Source organism: Tubulanus polymorphus, chromosome 5 (genome assembly GCF_964204645.1).
Source record: "Tubulanus polymorphus chromosome 5, tnTubPoly1.2, whole genome shotgun sequence".
In the NCBI taxonomy this organism is placed as follows: domain Eukaryota; kingdom Metazoa; phylum Nemertea; class Palaeonemertea; order Tubulaniformes; family Tubulanidae; genus Tubulanus; species Tubulanus polymorphus.
Window position 1 is genome coordinate 3,962,687 of NC_134029.1, and position 20,716 is coordinate 3,983,402.

Here is a 20,716-nt window from a genome sequence, read left to right on the forward strand (position 1 = left end):
GTATCATCCAATTAACTTTAATTATGCACAAATGTGACATTATGTGAAAGCAGGCCTAAAGCGCCAGATATCCCTGTTGCGAGACCGAGTTACCTCCTAAGCAGATATCATTAATTGGTAACCTCGTTGAGTGTGATACGTTCCTCTAAACAGAAAGAAAGATCCAAGAATGATCCAGTTCATTACAGCAAAGTTTGTTATTTATTTGGCAACATATCCGCAGACTCGATTACAAAAGGTATGCACAGAATATGAACAAATCTGAAAACCCTGGAGGTGACACGATGATTTACGGTAGTTATTTTACATTATATCATAATTACTTATGTGATTGTCAGGTAAATCAAGCTGGTATTTAGGCCATGAAAGAGAACAAAATTTGCATCAAAAAACCATGAGTAATTCATCGTTGGAGTGTGCAGCAGGCAAACATAGGAGTGATGGAGCAATTGACATTCCTATCATTGAAATGTACTACCAAGTTTTACCTCATTATTAACTATAAATTTTTCTCCTCCAGGGAATTCATATAATGCAGTCGTTTATTAAATAACGTATAAATTTACTGGGCTAGTGGCGAAAAATAGCCCACCCCACATGATGACTATCATATTTAACAATCCCCCTTTTATTAACAGATAACAATAAACATTATTTTTGTATTTCGCGTAAGCAAATAATACAGCAATATTTTAACAATTGAAGTGATTTTAGGTTCACTGTTTCATCCCCATATTTAGACATACAATAATATTCCCTGTGTGGGCTATTTTCCCTCATTAAAACCCACCCCAAAATATAGAGTCCATTATAACCAACAAACCTAATTCTTGAGCAAATTCCAGCAACTCTTTACACACCAAGTATGGTGATTGACAGCTTATAAACCAAACCCCAACCCCTTTGCCGTGGTTGTAATGAACTCTTATCTAACTGACAAGTTTATGTACATGTTTTTCATATAACATAAAATCTATATACAATCAACATAAACTATTGAACCAGTCAGCGCTTTTCAATAACACATACATGTATCTAGCAGTAGAAAAGTTTGAATGATTTAAGTACAGAATTATCTTCAGTTTTGAAGCCAAAATCCAACTGAAAGGAATGCAACGTGATTTCAAATATCACTAAACATCACTCTCTGAACACATAATTCATATATCCATTAGACACACGTTTAAATCCCGTTTTTACACCCAACAATACGTTATTGTTAAACACGATTTACCGAAATGGTTCCATAGCTCCAAATATTCGACGCAAGTTTTCAATCTTGAAAATAATTTCTAAGCGAACTCGAAAAATTGAATAGCATATACAAATAAATTTATCTTTTTTACAGGATTTGTACAATTCCCCCTGGCAATCTCTACACCGAGACAATCCCTGCACAGAGACACAATCCCGACATCGAGACAATCTTTAGTGTATTCTGTTGATTGATCAGTGATTACTTGCATAATTCATTCACCTAATTTTACAACTACTGGCGCTTTTTTTTCTATACATAGACACAAAAATATCATATATAATTTCAATCCGACGATGAAATATGAGTTTTTTTCAATATTTGAAACGTTGAATTAAAAGGCATCGTACAAACTAATTTGTCATGGGAAATAAATTCTTCATATCGTTCAGTCACAAGTCCCCAGCTACCCAGCAATTTCCCTTCCTACCGAGCTCATAGCCCACCACCCATCAAACTTCATTATGCATTAGCGGAACCTCACATTATTGTTCAACGCCTATTTGGATACCTAAATCACTATTTTTATCGAAACCTTCACAGAAGGATAGTGAATTCACATTCGATATTGTGTTAATTATCGGCATAGCTTCCATTTCAACTTACGCGACGTAAAATAATAATTTTGAAATCGAATTTTTTTATCGCCGTAGAAACCGCCTCAATAAACTTTCAAGTTAGTTTTCTAGTTTATAATTGAAAGAGCACATATTATTATAATCAAAAGTATCACAAAGATACCGAAGTGTTCTTATGCATCTTACAAAATTTGATGTTCAACGTATTACGGTATTACATCCTCAGCTTGTCATTTCCGTCATATAATTACGAGTAAGAATTCGTAGTTCTTGAAGAGCATAGTCCTCTGGTAACGGTAGTTTACTGATTCCTGGCGCTAATAACCTGTAGATAAAATACAGAACAATGTCAAACTAGCCGTACTTAACGAACGAGGACCAAATCAAGAGTCCTTTAAATCGAAAGACTTACCTAGCGCTAACATACATTTGTCCATCTCCAGACATCAATTGACTCTGAAGCCCGAGTAGAACATGCATTAGATTTGCCGTTTTCTTCGCCATTTCAGCTTGACACATTCTGCAAAATATTGAAACAAACAAGTCTGAATGAGGATATCTGCATAGCATTATCAGAAACTGAAAATATCTTAATAACTGTACCTATCTTTAGCGGAAAGACATTGCAGACTATTCAACCGATTACAAAGCGATACAACTTTTGGTTGTAAGGCTTCCAGTTCATAAACCCTCGGCTCGTCCTGTTGTCTGAGAGACTGAAGCGTCGTCGATATTTGAATGAAATCGTAGAACACTTGTCCGGCGGTCGTCCAGCCCTGTACGAGGTCTTTATGTTCGCTGAGCTCCGATAGGAATTCCATCAAATATTCAGTGTTTTCTGCAAACGTGATAAATCCAAAAGATGATCATGGATGATAGAGGAAATATACTAAATCAATGAGACTAGAAATATCAGGGAGGTGCAGAGGCTGAGTGGGTTTAGCGCATTGGCTATTCACGGATTGGTCTCTAGTCCATACAACATTCGAATCCTAAAAGCAGCCGAGTTTCTTGGTCGAAGGATTTTCTCATCCTCATTGGTAAAATTAAACCTCAAACCTGCTAGAGATGCCCTGAGTTGGACTGAGGGGAAAGAAACCTTTTAAAAGCTGATAACAATAGCGCTGCTCAGAGGACTCGGCGAATTCGGGTGGTGGAAAAAATTACACCAGTATATCAATGTTTAACATACCATTGATGATACAATCAGGAGCGATATGCTGCATCAGAATTGAATGACTCTTATTCCAGTGTTTCGCTTTCAATAAGTGCCACGCCTCTTCGTGTTTCATGTTCAAACTGTGAGCTTTCAGTGCCTGAAAATTGTCCATATTCCCAAATTAATAATTGTTTTCCCTGTTTTCCATACATACAGACTTCAATTAGTAACAGTGAAGGTATATAAAAGACCCCACAATGTGAAAATTAAGACTCCATTAACTTGAAATCTCGAAAAGATTACTTGCACTTCTATCCCTGAAGACTGATAGAAGAAATGATCCCAAGTGTATTCTATATTCTGAGGGTTTTTTATATACAATCTCACAGACTAGTATTCGATTTCTGACGCAGTGAACATACCTTAGCCTTGTGCAGCCAGATTGCAGGAATGTTTAATTTCTCACGTAAAAACTGTTCGATAGCCGTCGATTTTTCAGTGCGGTAGAAATCGACGTGTCGATTCAGCAGATCACGAACAGTTTTCTCACGTCTGCGTAGAAAATACGAAATAATTCTCAACATTTTTTGAATAACAAACAATGAATACAGTCAAACTCATCACATCATTTCGGAGTCCAAATTTGAATTTCCAGTGTAACACGTTGCCCACTTTCTGCCAATTTACAAATTTCCGGGTTCCCTGATTTTTCCATGTTATAAAACCAAAATTCCACGAGTAAATCTGACCAATTTGTTCGTTAAAAATGTTACAATTTATTCCTTTTAATGAATAACGTATAGATAAAGAAACATGTGGTCAATTAACATATAAAAATTCCCTGCAGAATTTGTGAAATTCCCTGATTTTTTCTAGATTTTTCTGATTCCCCAAGTTTTCCAGATCAGTGGCCACCCCGTGTTAATCGTCATTTGGATTAGTCGTCAACGTAATGATGGTCACAGTTTAACGATTAAGAAAGTTGAATCATTACAATCGAAAGAATTAAAGCCGGAATAAATTCTCGTACCTTTCAGAATCAGAATTATGCAGCGCTACGAAGATGGCCCAATGCCAGAGTCCGACCGTTTCTAACTGCGAGATATAATTTGCGTGTATCAACGATTCATGATACTCCGATAGATGGGTGTATCCTAAACTTTTCAGCGCTTGTAACAAGTGCCAGCTGCAAAAATATCAACCAAGACAAAATTTAAACAATTTGAACTGATTGGGAACAAAGTCATGTTGCCTACAGAAGAACTAGAATTATCTATCATCAAATTTAACTTTATCCTGTGTACGGTATTCGATAAAGCTACAATAAAATCTGCTTGCCTCAGATATCATGGAACAAATAAATTTTCTCCATTCCAGGGCAGTTGGAGCGACGTTTTAAACGAAGGCAATCTGCCCCATGGCAAGCAGAGTCTACCATTAATGAATAATTCCACACTTGTAATATCTCAAAGTCTTTGGTATTTAACTGACTATTTATCTAAGTAAAGGAGTCTACCGTATCAACGAAAGATGGAAATCTAACCTCAATCGATAATCTAAATGATTCGGTGTAGACGTGGTCGGCGCTAATATTCTCTCCATGCGATGAGCTCGTTGCGAGTATAACTTCAACAAGTGATAACAACAATCGTAAATAATGGAGCGCCGATCGTCGGCCATCTCGTCCGGAATATCAGACGGATTCTCTTCTAAATATGGCGGATATGGACTGCAGCAGTATGGACCGTGTTCACTGCGACCTTTGAAAGCCGTCTCGTATTCTGCCAATGCATCAGCGATCGTTGAATTCGATTGACACAAATACCTACAAAATATACAAATAACATTCAGGGTCCCTACAAATCAGTCCTGGATATAAGGAATTTCCAACGAGTTTTTACGGAAATAATTTCGAATTTCAAGCGTCCGCTTCACTTTCATAACCCAATTACTGTAGACTCTTGTTCATTTACACTACTTGGTTTCTAATTCGGTAACCATCTAGTTGTAAAAAAATCTGGATCCCAACTGCATTGATTTAGGGATTGGATTGTCTACTGTACAACAACGAACCGGACAAAAATTTCTAATTGCCTATTTCTCAAAATTGAAGGAGTTTTATACTTATTGTTCTGGGTCCAGTTCCACAGTCGTGAGTATGATTTGACTCTGAGTTAAAACATTGAAAATGAACTAACTTTAACTCAGAGTTAACTCTTAACTCAGAACTGTGGAACTGGATCCTGGTACTTGTCACATTCCGAAAACCTACCATAAATGTAGAGCTAAGGCTCGTTTCCAGTCTAGCGTTTCGCAGGAATTGATCAACATCTGAGACGAGGGCCACACCGTACAACCGGCTAACAATGAGTAAACTTTCATACGTTCGACATCTATAAATCGATCAGCCTGAAATGAAATACAACAACTTGATCATAAACATACCGGTACTGAGTACATGTAGTCTAGTAGTTATTCAAACACTGAATAAGGAAAATTTCATCCATGTTGAACTCAAGTTCAGTCAAGTTCAAAATGGAGTTTGCCAGGTCAGTGGCTACCCTTAAGTTAACATTTTTTATGGATGTTATCAATCTCATTTACCTCCACTTCATTCCAATTCGCTAACTGTTTGCGTACGAGTTGTCTGAATACAGGACTACTGAGCGTTTGACTGATCAGTAACGCCAATCTGTGATCACCTGAACTCTGCGCCAAACGACACGCCTCCGGTATCTGTCGTCCGCTCAGATGACTCAACACAGCCGATATGTGACTCTCCCCCTAAAATTCATAAAATCATCAAATCAATACCGGTATCTCTGTATAGGAAAGAGCAGTGGCGGATGTAGAAATGTAAATGGAAGGGATATGATAGAAATGTTTCAGTAAGAATGAAGTAAGCTCTGCAAGGCATGAAGCATTGGTGGCTGGCCTTGCAGAAATATTCTGGAAGTTTGTGTAACAATTTTTTTCAGACTCTCCAAATTTTCAGATAAGAGACAGAATACAAACCTTGAATTTGACATTTTGAATTTCTTTCTGTATTTTGTCAGCAGCGGCTGACTCGAGCCAGCGCGAGAACGCTTCTCGTCGAGACATGTGATAACTATAACTGCTCGCGTCGACGTCATCGTTCATCTTCACGTCATCCATATCTCCCCAGAGAGCTACGCATAACTGCCACACGAGTTTGGAATGTAAAACGTGGCCGGCGTCGTGGTGATCTCCTGAAAAACATCAAACACGAAACTTGTTCAGATTCACTTAATTACGAGGAAAATCACCTCAATCAGCAACCATTAAAATGTTGAATGTCTCTGTAGTATGGTGGTGGTATCTGCTTATTCTAATTAAGGCAAATCCAAAAATCACCCATGAAATACTTAGGAAAAACTTGAGAATTTTCAATTCCTGTACCAGTTATTGTGGGAACCTGACAAGTAATAAACGTGGGGGTCTTCTGCAGTACCACAGGCATCAACTATCCAATTCATACCTATTTGTTCAGCTTCTTGCTGTAATTGCTCAGCGTATTTATGTAAACATTCGATTCCATTCAGTGGACTGATTTTCGGACACGTCTCGTTGTTCTCGCACTCTAACTGCGACCGGTCAAGTTGTATATCCAGTGCTTTTGTGTAATTATTCTGAAATCCACAAAAATATGATTCTGTCAACACAAACTAAATCCATTCTAAATCCAAACTAAATACCCTTCCCTTTGAACTTTGGCCCTCATCTTACTAATCAAATTCATCTTACTAATATTAACTTAAAATGATTTTGGGTGATTTTTCAATTTTCCCAAATGGAAATGAACAGATATCATCATACTACAGTCTACATTTTAGTGGTGACTGGTTGATCAAAAGGTGATTCCCGAGGGAAATCGCGAAATGTAAATGAATTTTCCAAATATTTTCCTGATTTGAGGAAATTTTTTTTCAAATTCCCAAATATTTCCAAACCGGAAATTATTATTTCAAAATTCCCAAGTTTTTCCCAATTTCCCTGTTCTGTGGGAACCATGATTAAACATCATTATTATTATGAATACAGAGCACGGGTACTTACGAGTAAGGTCGGATCGTCGGAATCGAGATGATGATGGGAGACATGGATTTTCTCTATCGTTACGGTGTACGAGGACAAGCTCGGTCTAGTTGCTTGATTTGGTTTCGACGGAATGATCGACGGAAGCTGTCTCACGGCACCTGAAAACAAACAGTCATTTCATTACGATAGAGGTGAATATTATGTCATTTCGTTTCATGAGAACCAGAGATCAATGAATCTCTTATAAAGAATCTGCCAGTAATGATCTTAACCCCTTATAGCTTTCAAATCTAGATGTATTAAATTAGGCACTCAAAAATAACCCCAATTTGCTGCTTGCCAGTTCAGGCTGGACTTCAACCTGAACCATACTGGAAATTTGAGTAATGTACCTACCAGTTGTATGTCGACTGACAGGTTTTCCACAATGAACCATCATCAAATTCGGGCCCCAGCCGACCCGACAAGTGCGTCCCATGTAACACGCCGAATCCATGACTAGTTTGTGTTTATTATTGATACGCGAACATGCGAGCGGAATCGGGTTACGATTCACGTGTACGTCTGCCCGTCGATCGGGTTCCATTCCACTCGGAATTATCATGTGTTCCGTGGCGGTGAGTTCTTTACCGACGACTCGAGGCGACGGCCGCAATCTGGACAGTAAACCTACAATCAACACGAAACCATGAATTACAGTCAACTAATGCATATTATTGAAGAAACGCTTATATCATTCGGACTCAATAATGATTAAGATTATATGAAGTTTTTAAGGGAAAAGGTAGAAATAGGAAACAAATTTGATTAAGTTTATGTATGTAGGTTTTTCTACTTACTAGAAGGTATATGAGGTTTGAGTAGACTGTCTCTAGTAGTTCTCGGCTGTGGTGTGGAAGGTGGTTTCGGCGACGAGGGACGGCGCAGTAAAGATCCGCCGAGCAGCGTCGGGCCACTTCTCGTAGCTGAATCTCGGCGTAAAGATGAAGTCTTAGGGTGTAATCGATCTTGTAAGGATAGCAATGATTCACCGGGTCTTGACACTAGAAAACACAACATTTTACAAGGTTGATTCGATGATTGATTTATCTTGATAGGAACAGAACCAAACTATCAGCATTTTCAAATCTTCGAAAGCCAACCCTTCCCTCTAAAACTTGTTTCATTGACACTTACAACTCGTGTTCTCATCCATATCTTCATCGCCGAAAAATGAAGCTTTCATCATTTGTACGTTTGGGGCACTGAGACCCATTGCTGTAGCGAGTAAATGAGATGTCGGAGCTAACTGCTGGTCATCATCATCATCATCATCCTCATTATAATCTATAAACTCTGGCATCTGTTCTCTAGTTATGTCGGCCATATCTGAAAAACATTCCATCGAAGTTACATTTCCCCATCTATGAATTTATGCTAGAATTTTCACTGGGCGTAATGGGGAACCTTTTACGGTTTGCTAGTTAACCCTAACGTAGTAACTTAATGTTCAGTTCTTCAATTTCTTCTAAATTTCAATTACCAGTACATAGCAAAATCTACTACTAAATAAATCTACTCAACCTTCCAAGTACATTTAACTGTCTTTGCGTATTACTGATTTGACACGAGATTAACATGGCTCCTCAACAACTCTTTTCAATGGTAATAACAAAATAACAATTTTACTCAATACTAACCTGCATCATTGTCATCTTCCTCTTCTTGCATCGGTTGTTCTTGTTGTCGAGCCTCGTTTTCGAGCATGTCCAGTACGTCTGCTGGCATCTCATCCGGTTGAATATCACCCAACACTTCGTTCATTTTAATCTGTTTCTTCTATATTAATGTAACAATTATAGCTGTGAGTATCATTCTTCTTCTTAATGTTTTTCCTTTTGAAATTTCTCCAAGACACAATATGGAAGACTTATAAAATAATTTTCCTTACTTATAGCATTTTTTTGCAAAATTCCCCACCTTTTTTTTAAAGAAAAATTTTGCCAATGAATTTTCCCTGTGTTCCTGCCATCCTGTTATCATAAAAACAAATTATACCTGAATCTGTAGCTGTTTTTCCGTTGCTTGTTTGATGAGTTTGATTTTTTTCGGATCGGTCTCTAGTGGTTGATCTGGTTCATCGTCGTCTTCATCTAACAGACCGTATTTCGAGAAGTGCTTTACCTCGAACACCCAGGAACCAGTTTCAGGCCGGTAGTCAATGAACTTGGCACCAATTTTCGCTGATGCGCGTTCGATTTTAGCGGCGTAGTTCATTGACTGTAAACGTTCTGGACTCTGAAATAAAAGATGAAACTCAAATCAGTAACAACTGATTTCTACTGACACGTGACTGTCTATCTAAGAAAGCAATAACATCAGTTTGAAAATGACTCATGAAACATTTGAGTTTAAATGTTTAAGTATCTTTCATAGCTTTTCTCAGGGAACAGATCAGGGAATCCAAAAATCTCTGACCCTTGACCAAACATTCCCTTATTAAATCATTAGACACCCTTAGAGGGGCTGTTTTTTTTTAGAGAGGTTCCTCATGCCAATCATCACCGGCAAGAACAACACGACACAAAAAATTCAAATTCCCTGATTTTCTCTGCTGGGAAAAAAATCTGGAATCCACTGATTTTACTTCGGTTTCCCTGATCTGTGATAACCCTATTTTCTTTCGATTGCTGATTTTTCCCTTATTGACTTTCAACCATGCGAGATGGCTTCGATCTTACCTTTATAGCACTCTGATCACTTTTATCAACAGGCCAGACGCAATCTAATGTCACTTCGGCGCGTTTATTCAATTCCTCTCCGAGCGCAGGTTTTTTATCGTCTTCCGGATAAACGGTGACCTCTTTACGACGGAAATGAACGATCTCGTCGAAATTCAAGCCGGCCAAATTCGTTACGCCCGGAAAGAAAACGCTACCGTAGCCCTCTCTTCCGATCGTGAAATCCTGCACGAAACAATCGCCGTTACCGTCGACGGCATCGGCGAGTTCGTCCAGCGACGGTATCGTATAATAACCGGGTCTACGCAGAATAATTCCTGCCGGATGGATAGGTGGCGTATCATCCTAGAAAACCATGATTAAAATAAATCAATAAACAGAGGGTACTGGTGTATATTGAATATTTGAATTATCAATATTTCAAATAACTTACCCTTCCATCGATTAAATTGAGGTCTGACGTATCGTGCAGTGTAGTATTCGCGGTATCGTTAACGATGCCTTTCCCTCGGGCAGACGGATTCAATATCGCTATAGTATCGTCCAACTCATTACTAAAATTCACAACATCAAACAGGATTTCACAACACGGGATGCATTGAAAAGCATCAATATCTTTCGAATCTATATGTTTCTAAAACTTACTTGATCGGTCTATCAGACGGATGACTAGAACGTGAACTGTTCGAATTTACTTCACCATTCATCAATCCATTTTCAGGTACGAATCCATTCCTTCGAAATACAAATATTCATACAGAACTCACGCACAAAGGTATCATTTCTTTTCTTTAACTAAATTCAATACATTTTAACAGTTACATTTTCGCAAACACTTCTAAAACTGATCATCAAATTGAAATCACATTTTGAAATTGATTTTCTGTATTAATTCAGCACAAATTTTCGCACTCACCTGCTTGTATTGTGGTCATTATCTAACCGACTCATATCACCGGGTCCCAGTATCACACTGCTGTCTCTCGATGGAGAGTGTTTGTGAATGACGAGTTTTTTAACACTTTTACGCGGTACGAACGTATCGCTTCCGATCTGCGATTCCTCTTCATCTAAACCGTCGAATAACGACGACTGAAATCAAATAATTTGAAAATCAAGTCCATACAGATCACTCATTCCTGGAGTTTTAAAGGAAAATATTTCAAATTTCTAAGAAGCATCTGCATCACTTTCATATCTCAACTACAATAGACACCTCCTGAATTGGTACTGTTAAATCAAAGGAGTTTCTAACCCCTTTAAAACTGATTTCCTATCATACGTTAAAGAAGAAACCTTCTCTTCTTAAAGTGTGCTGATCCAAATTCACATCCCGATATAAAAGTTTGATGCTTTTTCTTATAACGGTTTTCAATGCCTGTAATGAACCCTTTCTAAGGTTCTGGAAACATTAGTATAATGGTTTTGTAGGAATATCTAAATGGCGTTTACCTTGCCACTGCCCGGTGTGTGAAGTGGTTTTGGTTTGATTCTTGCAGCTGGTCGAGGGCTCACTTTATACTGAGACGCCGCAGACAACGCTGCTTTCTGAGCGGCCGGATTTGTCGGCTTCAATTTCTCCTCAGATTTTACCCCCTGAAAATTGAAACAAGAAGTTATACTGAGATTATACAAAGAAAATTCCCCGCGTCTAAATAACCTGTTACATGACAGACTTACATCTTTAAGGTTTCGAAATAGTGGCGAATCTCCATAAGGCGAATACGTAAGAGCAGATAGTTGATGTTGAATCAGTCCTTGTTCGGGATTGGGTGCACCTGCAGCTGGCCTGTAATAGATTGAAGGAAAAAAATCTCAACTTGATACAAAATATCACAAAGTAGGAGGTATAAATAAGTGACAACTTACTGTCCGAAAGAAGTGTTAGCCGCCGTCAAATTCAATGCAGTATTTGTATTGCCAAAACCGGTGAAACCTAAAAATATTTCAAATCAGATCATTTTCACTCCTAATCTTAATTCCTTTCTAATGTTTTAAACATCGTACATACCTCCTGTGTTGGTTCCGGTAAAACTGGTTGTCCCGAAACCACCGAATGCCGGTTTATTCTGTTGGGAAAATAAACTCGAGCCAGTCGTTCCAAAGCCACCGGTATTCGAGCTGACCGCTGTCCCGAAACCGCTAGTCGCACCAAATCCACCGATACCACCAAAACCTCCGGTAGCCGGTTTAGCACCAAAACTATTTGTCGTACCTGAATCATAATAATCAAACAGTTATCATGACACGTGTAGTTCTAGAGGTTGAGCGAGCCGAGCATCTTAAATCAGATACTTGTCTTTAAGAATGTCTTTTCTAAATATCATATCTTAAAGCCTTTTAAGACATTTGAGATGCTAAACTAGACCAAAAATTTTTATCAGTGACTTATGAATCTTTCCCAATATAGACTTAGTTCTATTGATCTGATTTGAGTTTTACTCCTGATGAGTTAAAATTTGTTCATTTTCAAAGTTTCAACCCAAGAGAACTATGTGGTCCTGATATTGAAATAATTTTCTACTCACCGAATGTGTTAGTGGCCAGCCCAAAACCACCGAACCCGGCACCAGTAGTTGCCGGTTTACTGAATAATCCACCAGCTGGTTGAGCGGGCTGACCGAAACTGAACCCGGCACTAGTTGTCGCTGTACCAAATGCCGGTTTAGCAGCGCCGAACAGTCCACCAGTAGCAGCTGGTGTACCGAACCCAGTTGATGCGCCAAATCCTGTAGCGCCAAAACCTGTAGTTGATGTATTTGTGGTACCAAACAGACCACCAGCAGAGCTCGCAGCCGGAGTGCTGAATAAACTAGGCTACAATCAAAAACATTCATCAACATAGGCGTGACTATTAATATATGCTTATCCAAAGAAAGATATCTTGAATTTTTCCAATCTTAGTTCAGCATTTTCAGTACATTGCGAAATGCTGCAAATCAGATATTTACCTTTTGTTGAGTTTGACCGAATAAAGAAGTGCCGGTGTTTGTACCGAATCCTAGACTCGGTGTAGCAGACGCGGTAGTCGTCGTCGTTCCGAATAAACCACCTGGCTTAGTCTGACCGAATAAACCGGTGCTCGCTGCCTGGGGCTGAGTCTGTCCGAATAGACCACCGGTCGTTCCTGTAGCACCAAAACCTACCAAAATAATCATCAAATCTCTTATCAAGAACTCAAGCATTGGTTAAAAGAAAATTCAATGAAAACAGTAAGAAACCTTGACTGGTTACTGTTAAAAACACATTCTTCAGAAATTTAATGCAAAAACTGGACCAACTGCATTGTTAACACTATTAATGTTGTTAGGTGGTTGAAGGTATTGTAAAATTTAGACGTTAAGAACATTTAATCCTTTACTGCACAAAAGGCTCGTCCTTGAACTGTCCACACGTCGGTATACACCACTAACAAGAGAAGTTGGACAGTTTACGGCTAGCCTTACTTGTGCTGAAGTTAGATGTCTGGGGTTTCTGCGCGACACCGAATCCACTGGTGAATGACGGTGCCTGTGGAGTGGTAGACGTACCAAATAACCCGGTTCCACCTTGTTTACCCTTTCTGTTCGCGCCATAATCTTCAAACCTCAATTCCTGTTAAAAACAATTATAAAGTTTACGATCACGAATTCATTGTCGATAATTCCTAATTTGAAATCTCAATGGCCTAGGATGACCAGGATCCAGTTGACTGCCACGGGATTGATCTTCAGCAATGGTGTGCGACTCAAAGCAGCATAGAATGTTTGCAACTGAGAGAGTCCAGTCGCAGCAAGTAGTACGACATGGGTCAAGGGGATCATCACCAAGAATTGTGTCGCAACAAAAAGACAATCACAATATGAGTCAAAAAGGCGTCTTACACAGCACTGAACACTATTTACCTCTAAACTCTTGCTTTCATATTCTTTCATCGCTGTAATACACTGGTGTCTAGTGTTGATATTGTTCGATACACCATTTTTCAGCATCGTATCCGTGCCAGTAGGTGCGTTGAACTTCACCGTCGTACCAGCCGCAGGCGTAGCTGTAGCGCCAAATCCTACAATTACGACTTACTTCATGAATCAATTGGATTTTGTCACTCAATGTAATACAGGACCAGTTTCTAAGATATCAACTTTTGAGTCAAAATCAACTCAAACGCATGGCATTAGATTCTAGGATCAAATAAATGAAAAATGCCTAGCTTTGAAAGCGTAATCCAAACCAATTTTTTCGGTAAATGAACCAGTACTTTCTACGGAAACCGGTTACTAAGTTCAACCTAGAAGCCACTAGCATAGAAACAGACTATTGAAATTCAGACTCTTACCGAATAATCCAGTTCCTGTAGTCTGATTCGTACCAAATAATGATGGAGTCTGTTGTGTTGTATTACCGAATAAACCACCACCAGTCGTTCCACCAAACGTTGTCCCTAGAATAATCGTGATTTTTATCTATCTTTAATTAAGTTGGGGCATTTAAAATAAACTTTTTTTTTACACCAGTCAACGTCGCAAGTAAACGATCTTGAAATTATCTTGATTATTCTCAAACAATCAAACTCAAAACGCTCAGATCATTTTGCTTACCTCCGAAGCTGGTCGTAGGTTTTGCTCCGAATGCTGTCGCTGTATTCGGAGTGCCGAACAGACCACCTGTAGCACCGGTATTCTGACCAAATAAACCTCCGGTAGCAGGCTGCTGAGTCTGCTGACCGAATGCTGAAAAAAAAACAAACAAACAAAATGCTAACGAAGGCCAGTTTTAAGACAATAGGGTACAGAGGTCAGATGTATGAACTCTAGTATTTTCACATCCTGAAAATCTTTTCTTTTAATGAAAAGTATTATCACAATATTTTTTAGTAGACGCTTCTTTCACCACTTTCGAATTTTTCCCCCATTCTTTAGGCAGAAATCCATTAACACATCATCTGGGACCTGCGACTGCTTAAATCCAATGCACAACCAGGGAGGGGAAAACAAGGTCCATTATAAGCTATACATGCTTTCTAAGAAACGAATACTCACTAAAGCCAGTATTTTGCTGCGGTTGACCGAACGTAGTATTTCCACCACCGAACACGCTGGACGCCGTACTGGTATTAGTGTTACCGAAGAGTCCTCCCGTAGCGGGTGTTTGGGCTCCGAAAGCCGGGGTACCGAAGCCTGTACCTCGAAAAAGGAAGCGACCAAAAAATCAGTAATCAAGTTTTTCGGACACCTTCAACCAAAAGCAAAGAATTCGAAGGAAGCAATCTTTTAATTCTTAATAAAAAATTTTACTTACTGGTAGTATTACTAGTACCGAATCCGCCACCCCCGAATGGGGTTTTATTCTGTCCAAACATATTCCTAGTCGATTCCCTATACTTTATTAACGGCAGTTAATCTATATCAATGCCACTGCAATTGGCATCAGATCTCTTGAGTTCTACCTTTCAAATCGTCACTTTATAATCTATCCACAGTCAATATGATTGATGACAATTACCTGCAAGTATAACATATCGACACATTTAAGATATATACTGTTTAAAAAAACCTTAAACGTGAGAACCATAAATTTAGAAAGTGGCATCCAAGTCAGATTTTATGCTTAAGTCAAAATAGTGCATACAATTGTCACCTAAACCTCAACAACCCGTGAATATGTGCATGAATTATTTTCCACCTATGTCTGACTTTTAACAAATCAACCAGGAGCATTTATTTAATTCTGCGAAGCAATTCTAAGCTGTTTATTCACATATCAGTCATATGATAAGTGCGACTTCATCTAGGGGTTTGCTGTAAATTAATCCTCAGCTCAATAAATAACTTCATCGTGTATCTTCCATGCAAACAAACAAAATGCAATGCATACTCATGATGATGAATATCATCCGATTTTGCGATTTTGATAGCTACTTATATAATAAAGGCCAGGCCCAATATCACTAAAAAATTTAAACATCACCATCTCAGGCTTATCTAGAAAACTCAATCATAAGGTCAACCGAACAGCCCACATTTGATTTATCTGTAATTGATTTTAGATTTAACTCCATACCACACGACAGACACGACGTCGTCACCACCACACGTCGTTTTTGAATTTCTACCGAAGAAAGTGGTAATTATTACACTTACAACTGCTCAACTCGACTGAATATTAACTTGTCGCCAGCCTGTTCATAACGCAAATATTAACGAGCCTTTATAGCGTTGCGTTGCATAACTCAGACAGGTAAAATCCAGTTTAAATCGGTTCAATTCAAGGCAATTTTCGGATTTTGTACAAAAATGGCGTCACGCTGGATTCCCCGCTAAAAGCGCCACCTGACAGCGGCTGAATGAGATCGTTTATTGATAGGTTCGAATCCCAATTAACGCGGATTGCATATCGTTCACACCTTCCTTGCAAATTTACATAGAAATCTTGTCAGTCTATATTCATAGGATTTCTCTTTACCTTATATTCCCTAAAATGATCCTTATATTTTCTGAAATAATATATTTTTCTAGTTCACATGAGATGAGTAATAAATCTAATTTATATTGATTAAGTCACTTCCCTGAGAAAATGAAGGCACACGGAGCAGTCCCATTCGATGAGTGCGTGGTACGCGGCGCCTTGTGACCGGCAGCGATTTTTCTCGGCGCCCACATGCCTCACATGCTGCTTATTTGCATCGGATTAAGGAGAATTTTACTGATAAAGCCAACTCAGCCACGTCTTGAGGATTTTATTAGAGATAATTTACAAAAAATTTCTTGCACCGCCGAGATATTGGCATTTGCTTAATCGAAAAAGTGGTCCAAATCGCGTTACAGGTATATCACTAGTCCTAAATTTATATCACCTGGGAGACACCATAAGGAAATGAAGGAGGGCAACAATAACATAAAAATATTCTTTATTGATATTAAAATACGTACAGCATAATAACAATTTATTATCGAGTATCAATAATTCGCGGTTTTAGGTATCAAAGGTATATGAGCCAGTTTGTATATACATTGCATGTGCACTAGCCCTCGAGGAGGTGCCGTATATATGCTCGAGTCCGTAATGAAGCGATACTTGGAAAAGAAATAATCAATACCCTGTTTTCTCTACGCACAATACTTTTCTCAAACGTCTTTACTTAATTCTAGCAATGTCTAAAGCTGTGAGCTATAAACGTACTTTAAAACAATTCGACCACATATTCAATGGGCATACGTTGAACTATTCAACAAATCTGACCTTTTGAAAATGTTATATGGTAAATTCTTTTGTACAATTTTTCAACACGCGTTTTAAGGTCTGGTTAATCATTTATTTGACCAGACCTATGTCTAATACCATCCTTTTATTTCATTTAACATACTGATATATACATGTACATACGTCAAATAAAGTTTCTTTAATACAAATATGCAATCTTACGTTGAACTGTGGTGGACTGAGTTGAAAAAATCCAGTACGAAAAACAAGTCACGACAATGTACATGAATACATTTGAACCACTATGTAATAATGATTTGAAAGCGTTTTCATGAAGTTGTATGAATCAATGCATTTAGATGTTACCGATTAAATTCAAACCGGCGATACATCTCCATTGCTGAAAAAAGAAGAAATCAAAATCATAAAATTAATGGTTATGTTTATCAAATTATCTTATAAGAACGCCATTGCATTCGCATGGATTTTGATTCCAAAATAACAGCGTTTACCCGATATTGTCCCAGCTGAGAATGACTGAACCCTCCGTTGGTAAAATGACGTCGGGCTCGTGCGGAGACGGCTTCATGCATTTATAGGACGGCAGTAAACATATCGCAGCGATCATCATTGTAGCACCGCCGACGTAAAACGACACGTCATAATCTAATGTCAAATCGAATAGCCAACCTGAAAATAGAGACATAGTGATGACAAATCGATCCCGTATGGATCAGAAAGATACTCATTCAAGAAAAGAACATACCTGCTACTGGTCCTCCTAGCAGAGTTCCTGTTCCTTCGTAGACCAGCAAACAACCATAACCTACGGCTAAATGATGGATGTCCAGGAACTTGATCACCAAGTCAGGCATGTAAGATCCAATGCAACCAGTGAAAAACCCAAAAAGGATGGATAATACGATTAACACAGTGTAAGATGTTGCGAACGGCATCACGATTGTAGCAACCCCTCCAACGAATGTTGCACAAGCGTACGCTAGAATAACGTTTATTTTAGGGTGGTGCCCTAACAAACCGAAGAATAAACGTCCGGCGAAATTCGCCAGACCCAAGTACGAAAATAACAAGGCACTGGTGTTATCGTCTTGAATGTCGAGTTTGATTTTTGCGAAGTTTGAAAGATGGCCGTAGACTACTGCCATTCCGAAAAGATACAGTAGATTGTTCAAACTCAGCAACAGGTAGCGCTTTTTGATGAGGATGTGATGATTGAATAATGAATTACTGTTGGATTGGATAAGTTTTTTGTTTATGTTTTCATCGCGTTCGTCTTTTGGTGATGGAAGCATGAACATTGAGAAGACAATTATGTTCAAATTGATGCCAGCTAGCACGAGTAAAGAGCCGCGCCAACCGTAAAGTTCGACTAAAAATCGAATGAGCCTAGGAAATACGAATGAGCCAGCTCCACATCCACTGCACGCGATACCGATAGCGAGCGTTCTGTGACGGTCAAACCATGACCCAACAGCAGTTATTGAGGGTACATAGGCGATCCCTATACCCAAACCTGCAATAGATGGTTTAAACAATGTTAACATGTATTTATGTTGATAAGAATCTGCCTAACATTGATGGCCAAATTACCTGTTAATATCCCGAATGTTGCATAAAGGTGATATATGGAGGTAGCGAACATACTCATCGTGAGTCCTAGTGAAGCGAGCAGTGTACCAGCCACCATCATCGGACGATAGCCGAATCTATTCATCATCACGCTGCCCAGGGGACCTGAAGAGTATAGAATACAACCTTAGGAGTTAGAATAAAATGACGGTACCGCAAGACCGCTGTAAGATAGCCTACAGAATTCTCCCGTTCGCACACGGGAACCTGGTGAAAAATCTGATCCTCTCCCATTCGGATGTGATCGGGTTACTTTACTGTCCGATTCACATAACACCGGTCGAAATAGTAAGTTTATACTTACTCCAGGTGTAACGTGATTCATCTACGTATCTGTTAATAATTCATTGTGATTAAAAGTTTTCCCGAAGGAAAACCCGTCACCCGGGTGAATCATTCATTTATACTTCATTTCTTTCACATCTAAGAGGAATATAAGCTTGTTTGGTTAACACTGTCTTTCATTCTGTGCCACAAACACCTCCATCCCCATCTCTTCTATTCGTCGACAGCCCGTTGGGAGGTGTTTGCAAATGGTCTCCTGAAAATTTATTCTCTGTTTAATTACTCGAGTCGCAAAGATGAAATGACACTGTAACTTCGCCCTGCACGTGGAAACTGAGCTGGAATGATCAAGATGTAAAGAAAAACCTATAATGTAAAAATTCAGTACTTTTTGGAAAGTCCCTGACCTGCAAAGATCTGCTGAATAAATTAACAAATCAGGTAGAAAATAGACGAGTTAGTTTACCTGAGAAATAGACAAATGATACTTGGATAGCGCCGATCCACGATGTTGCCCCAGCGTCTTGTTGAAATTCTTCGAGGAACACGACGTAATATACACCGACTGACCAGCAGACGCCGTATATGAGGAAATGACAGAAGAACGAAGAGACCATCACGAACCACGACCAACTTGTCTCGATTGATGACATCTGAGAAGTCGTAGATTGTTTTCTTTTCTCATTATCATTATCAGCACCACTCGGTTGTGTTTGAGGTATTAGCGGTATGCTCGAAATTTTCCTAACACCATTCGCCATCATTTTTGTGTATTCGGGAGGGGGTTCCTCCAAGAATTGCTCGGACGTTCGCATTTTCTGTTTCACTCCGCGAGAACTACTGCTATAAACAGAACTCGAATAAACTGGTTTAAACCGGCTGGCAGTGGAGTAGCGTCGTGAAATTGTTTGCAAGCGGGACCAATGCGCTTATAGTACAGCTGTTAGAAACAACCCTGGAGCATTCATAGGTTACGATTGAATATGAAATAACCCGAGGGTATTGAGGTCAACCATAATTCGAGCTTGCACATAAAAAGATAAATCTTCACGAATGGTTTAGATGAAAATAATGAAAGTTTTAGCGCTACAATGAAGGCTTTCTTGAGAAGGTTTGCAATAAAAATGCACGTAGATAAATACTTCAATGTATTCGTTTTTTATCACTTTTCTACCTGTGAATCTGCAAAGACCTTTCATCGACCCCGATACCATGATAACGTGTATGTAACACGTATATTAATGTGTACATACGAATCGTTTAAAAATGAATAGAATTTCTTCGGCGTGGTCAGTGTAGTCAGGGTGTATTTATCATAATAAGTTTTCCTCTCACATTACAGGACAGGTGAGCAAATTACGAAACCATTTACATGATTAAGGAACTATTCGCTTCAAACGCAGCAAACGCTTTTTATTCAACATTCATGATATTCTAACTCAAATTAAGATTTTTAATTGTCATCCATAGTATCTAAAATTCATCGAAAATCACGGCGAACCTTGAATAAAACTATTTTTTAAATTTTGTATGTAATTTCTAAAACATTTGTATCGGCGATGTTCGTTTTTTATGATATTTATCTATAATTTCCCTTAAGACGATAACATAACAGGATAGGCCTATACATATATTGGTTCAGGTTTTTCGTTTATTCTTTAGAATGCTGAAAAAAACAAGACATCATTAATCAACCTCAGATTAACCGCCATGAGGCTCAGAGTCGCCGGACAAAATAGAGAATGAAGTTCAGTTCAGAAAAGCTTGACCCCCCCCCCCCATAATGGCGCCCCCATTGCGCGCCATTATGCAATAATAATAATAAAAGTAA

General features: G+C 38.8%; 2 protein-coding genes across 2 annotated transcripts; both read right to left on the reverse strand.

Moving 5' to 3' along the window:
* Positions 1-178: 178 nt before the first annotated feature.
* Positions 179-16,052, reverse strand: LOC141906535 (nuclear pore complex protein Nup98-Nup96-like). Its single transcript, XM_074795867.1, has 34 exons — positions 15,891-16,052; positions 15,049-15,252; positions 14,790-14,933; positions 14,349-14,480; positions 14,087-14,191; positions 13,656-13,813; positions 13,218-13,365; positions 12,723-12,913; positions 12,300-12,588; positions 11,783-11,986; positions 11,641-11,707; positions 11,452-11,560; positions 11,224-11,367; positions 10,688-10,863; positions 10,417-10,506; positions 10,205-10,325; positions 9,772-10,116; positions 9,089-9,328; positions 8,731-8,869; positions 8,228-8,419; positions 7,891-8,094; positions 7,448-7,720; positions 7,070-7,209; positions 6,492-6,642; positions 6,008-6,222; positions 5,597-5,776; positions 5,265-5,401; positions 4,536-4,817; positions 4,023-4,178; positions 3,415-3,544; positions 3,026-3,149; positions 2,437-2,671; positions 2,246-2,353; positions 179-2,158 (listed from the first exon to the last, which is right to left on the reverse strand). Exons 2-34 carry the CDS (start codon positions 15,107-15,109, stop codon positions 2,056-2,058), a joined length of 5,493 nt encoding a protein of 1,830 aa, XP_074651968.1. The 5' UTR covers positions 15,110-15,252; positions 15,891-16,052; the 3' UTR covers positions 179-2,055.
* A 631-nt stretch (positions 16,053-16,683) lies between these two features.
* On the reverse strand, positions 16,684-19,730 carry LOC141906536 (monocarboxylate transporter 13-like). The gene is made up of 5 exons (XM_074795868.1): positions 19,352-19,730; positions 18,562-18,705; positions 17,717-18,484; positions 17,463-17,640; positions 16,684-17,350 (listed from the first exon to the last, which is right to left on the reverse strand). Exons 1-5 carry the CDS (start codon positions 19,698-19,700, stop codon positions 17,326-17,328), a joined length of 1,464 nt encoding a protein of 487 aa, XP_074651969.1. The 5' UTR covers positions 19,701-19,730; the 3' UTR covers positions 16,684-17,325.
* Between the last annotated feature and the right edge of the window lie 986 nt (positions 19,731-20,716).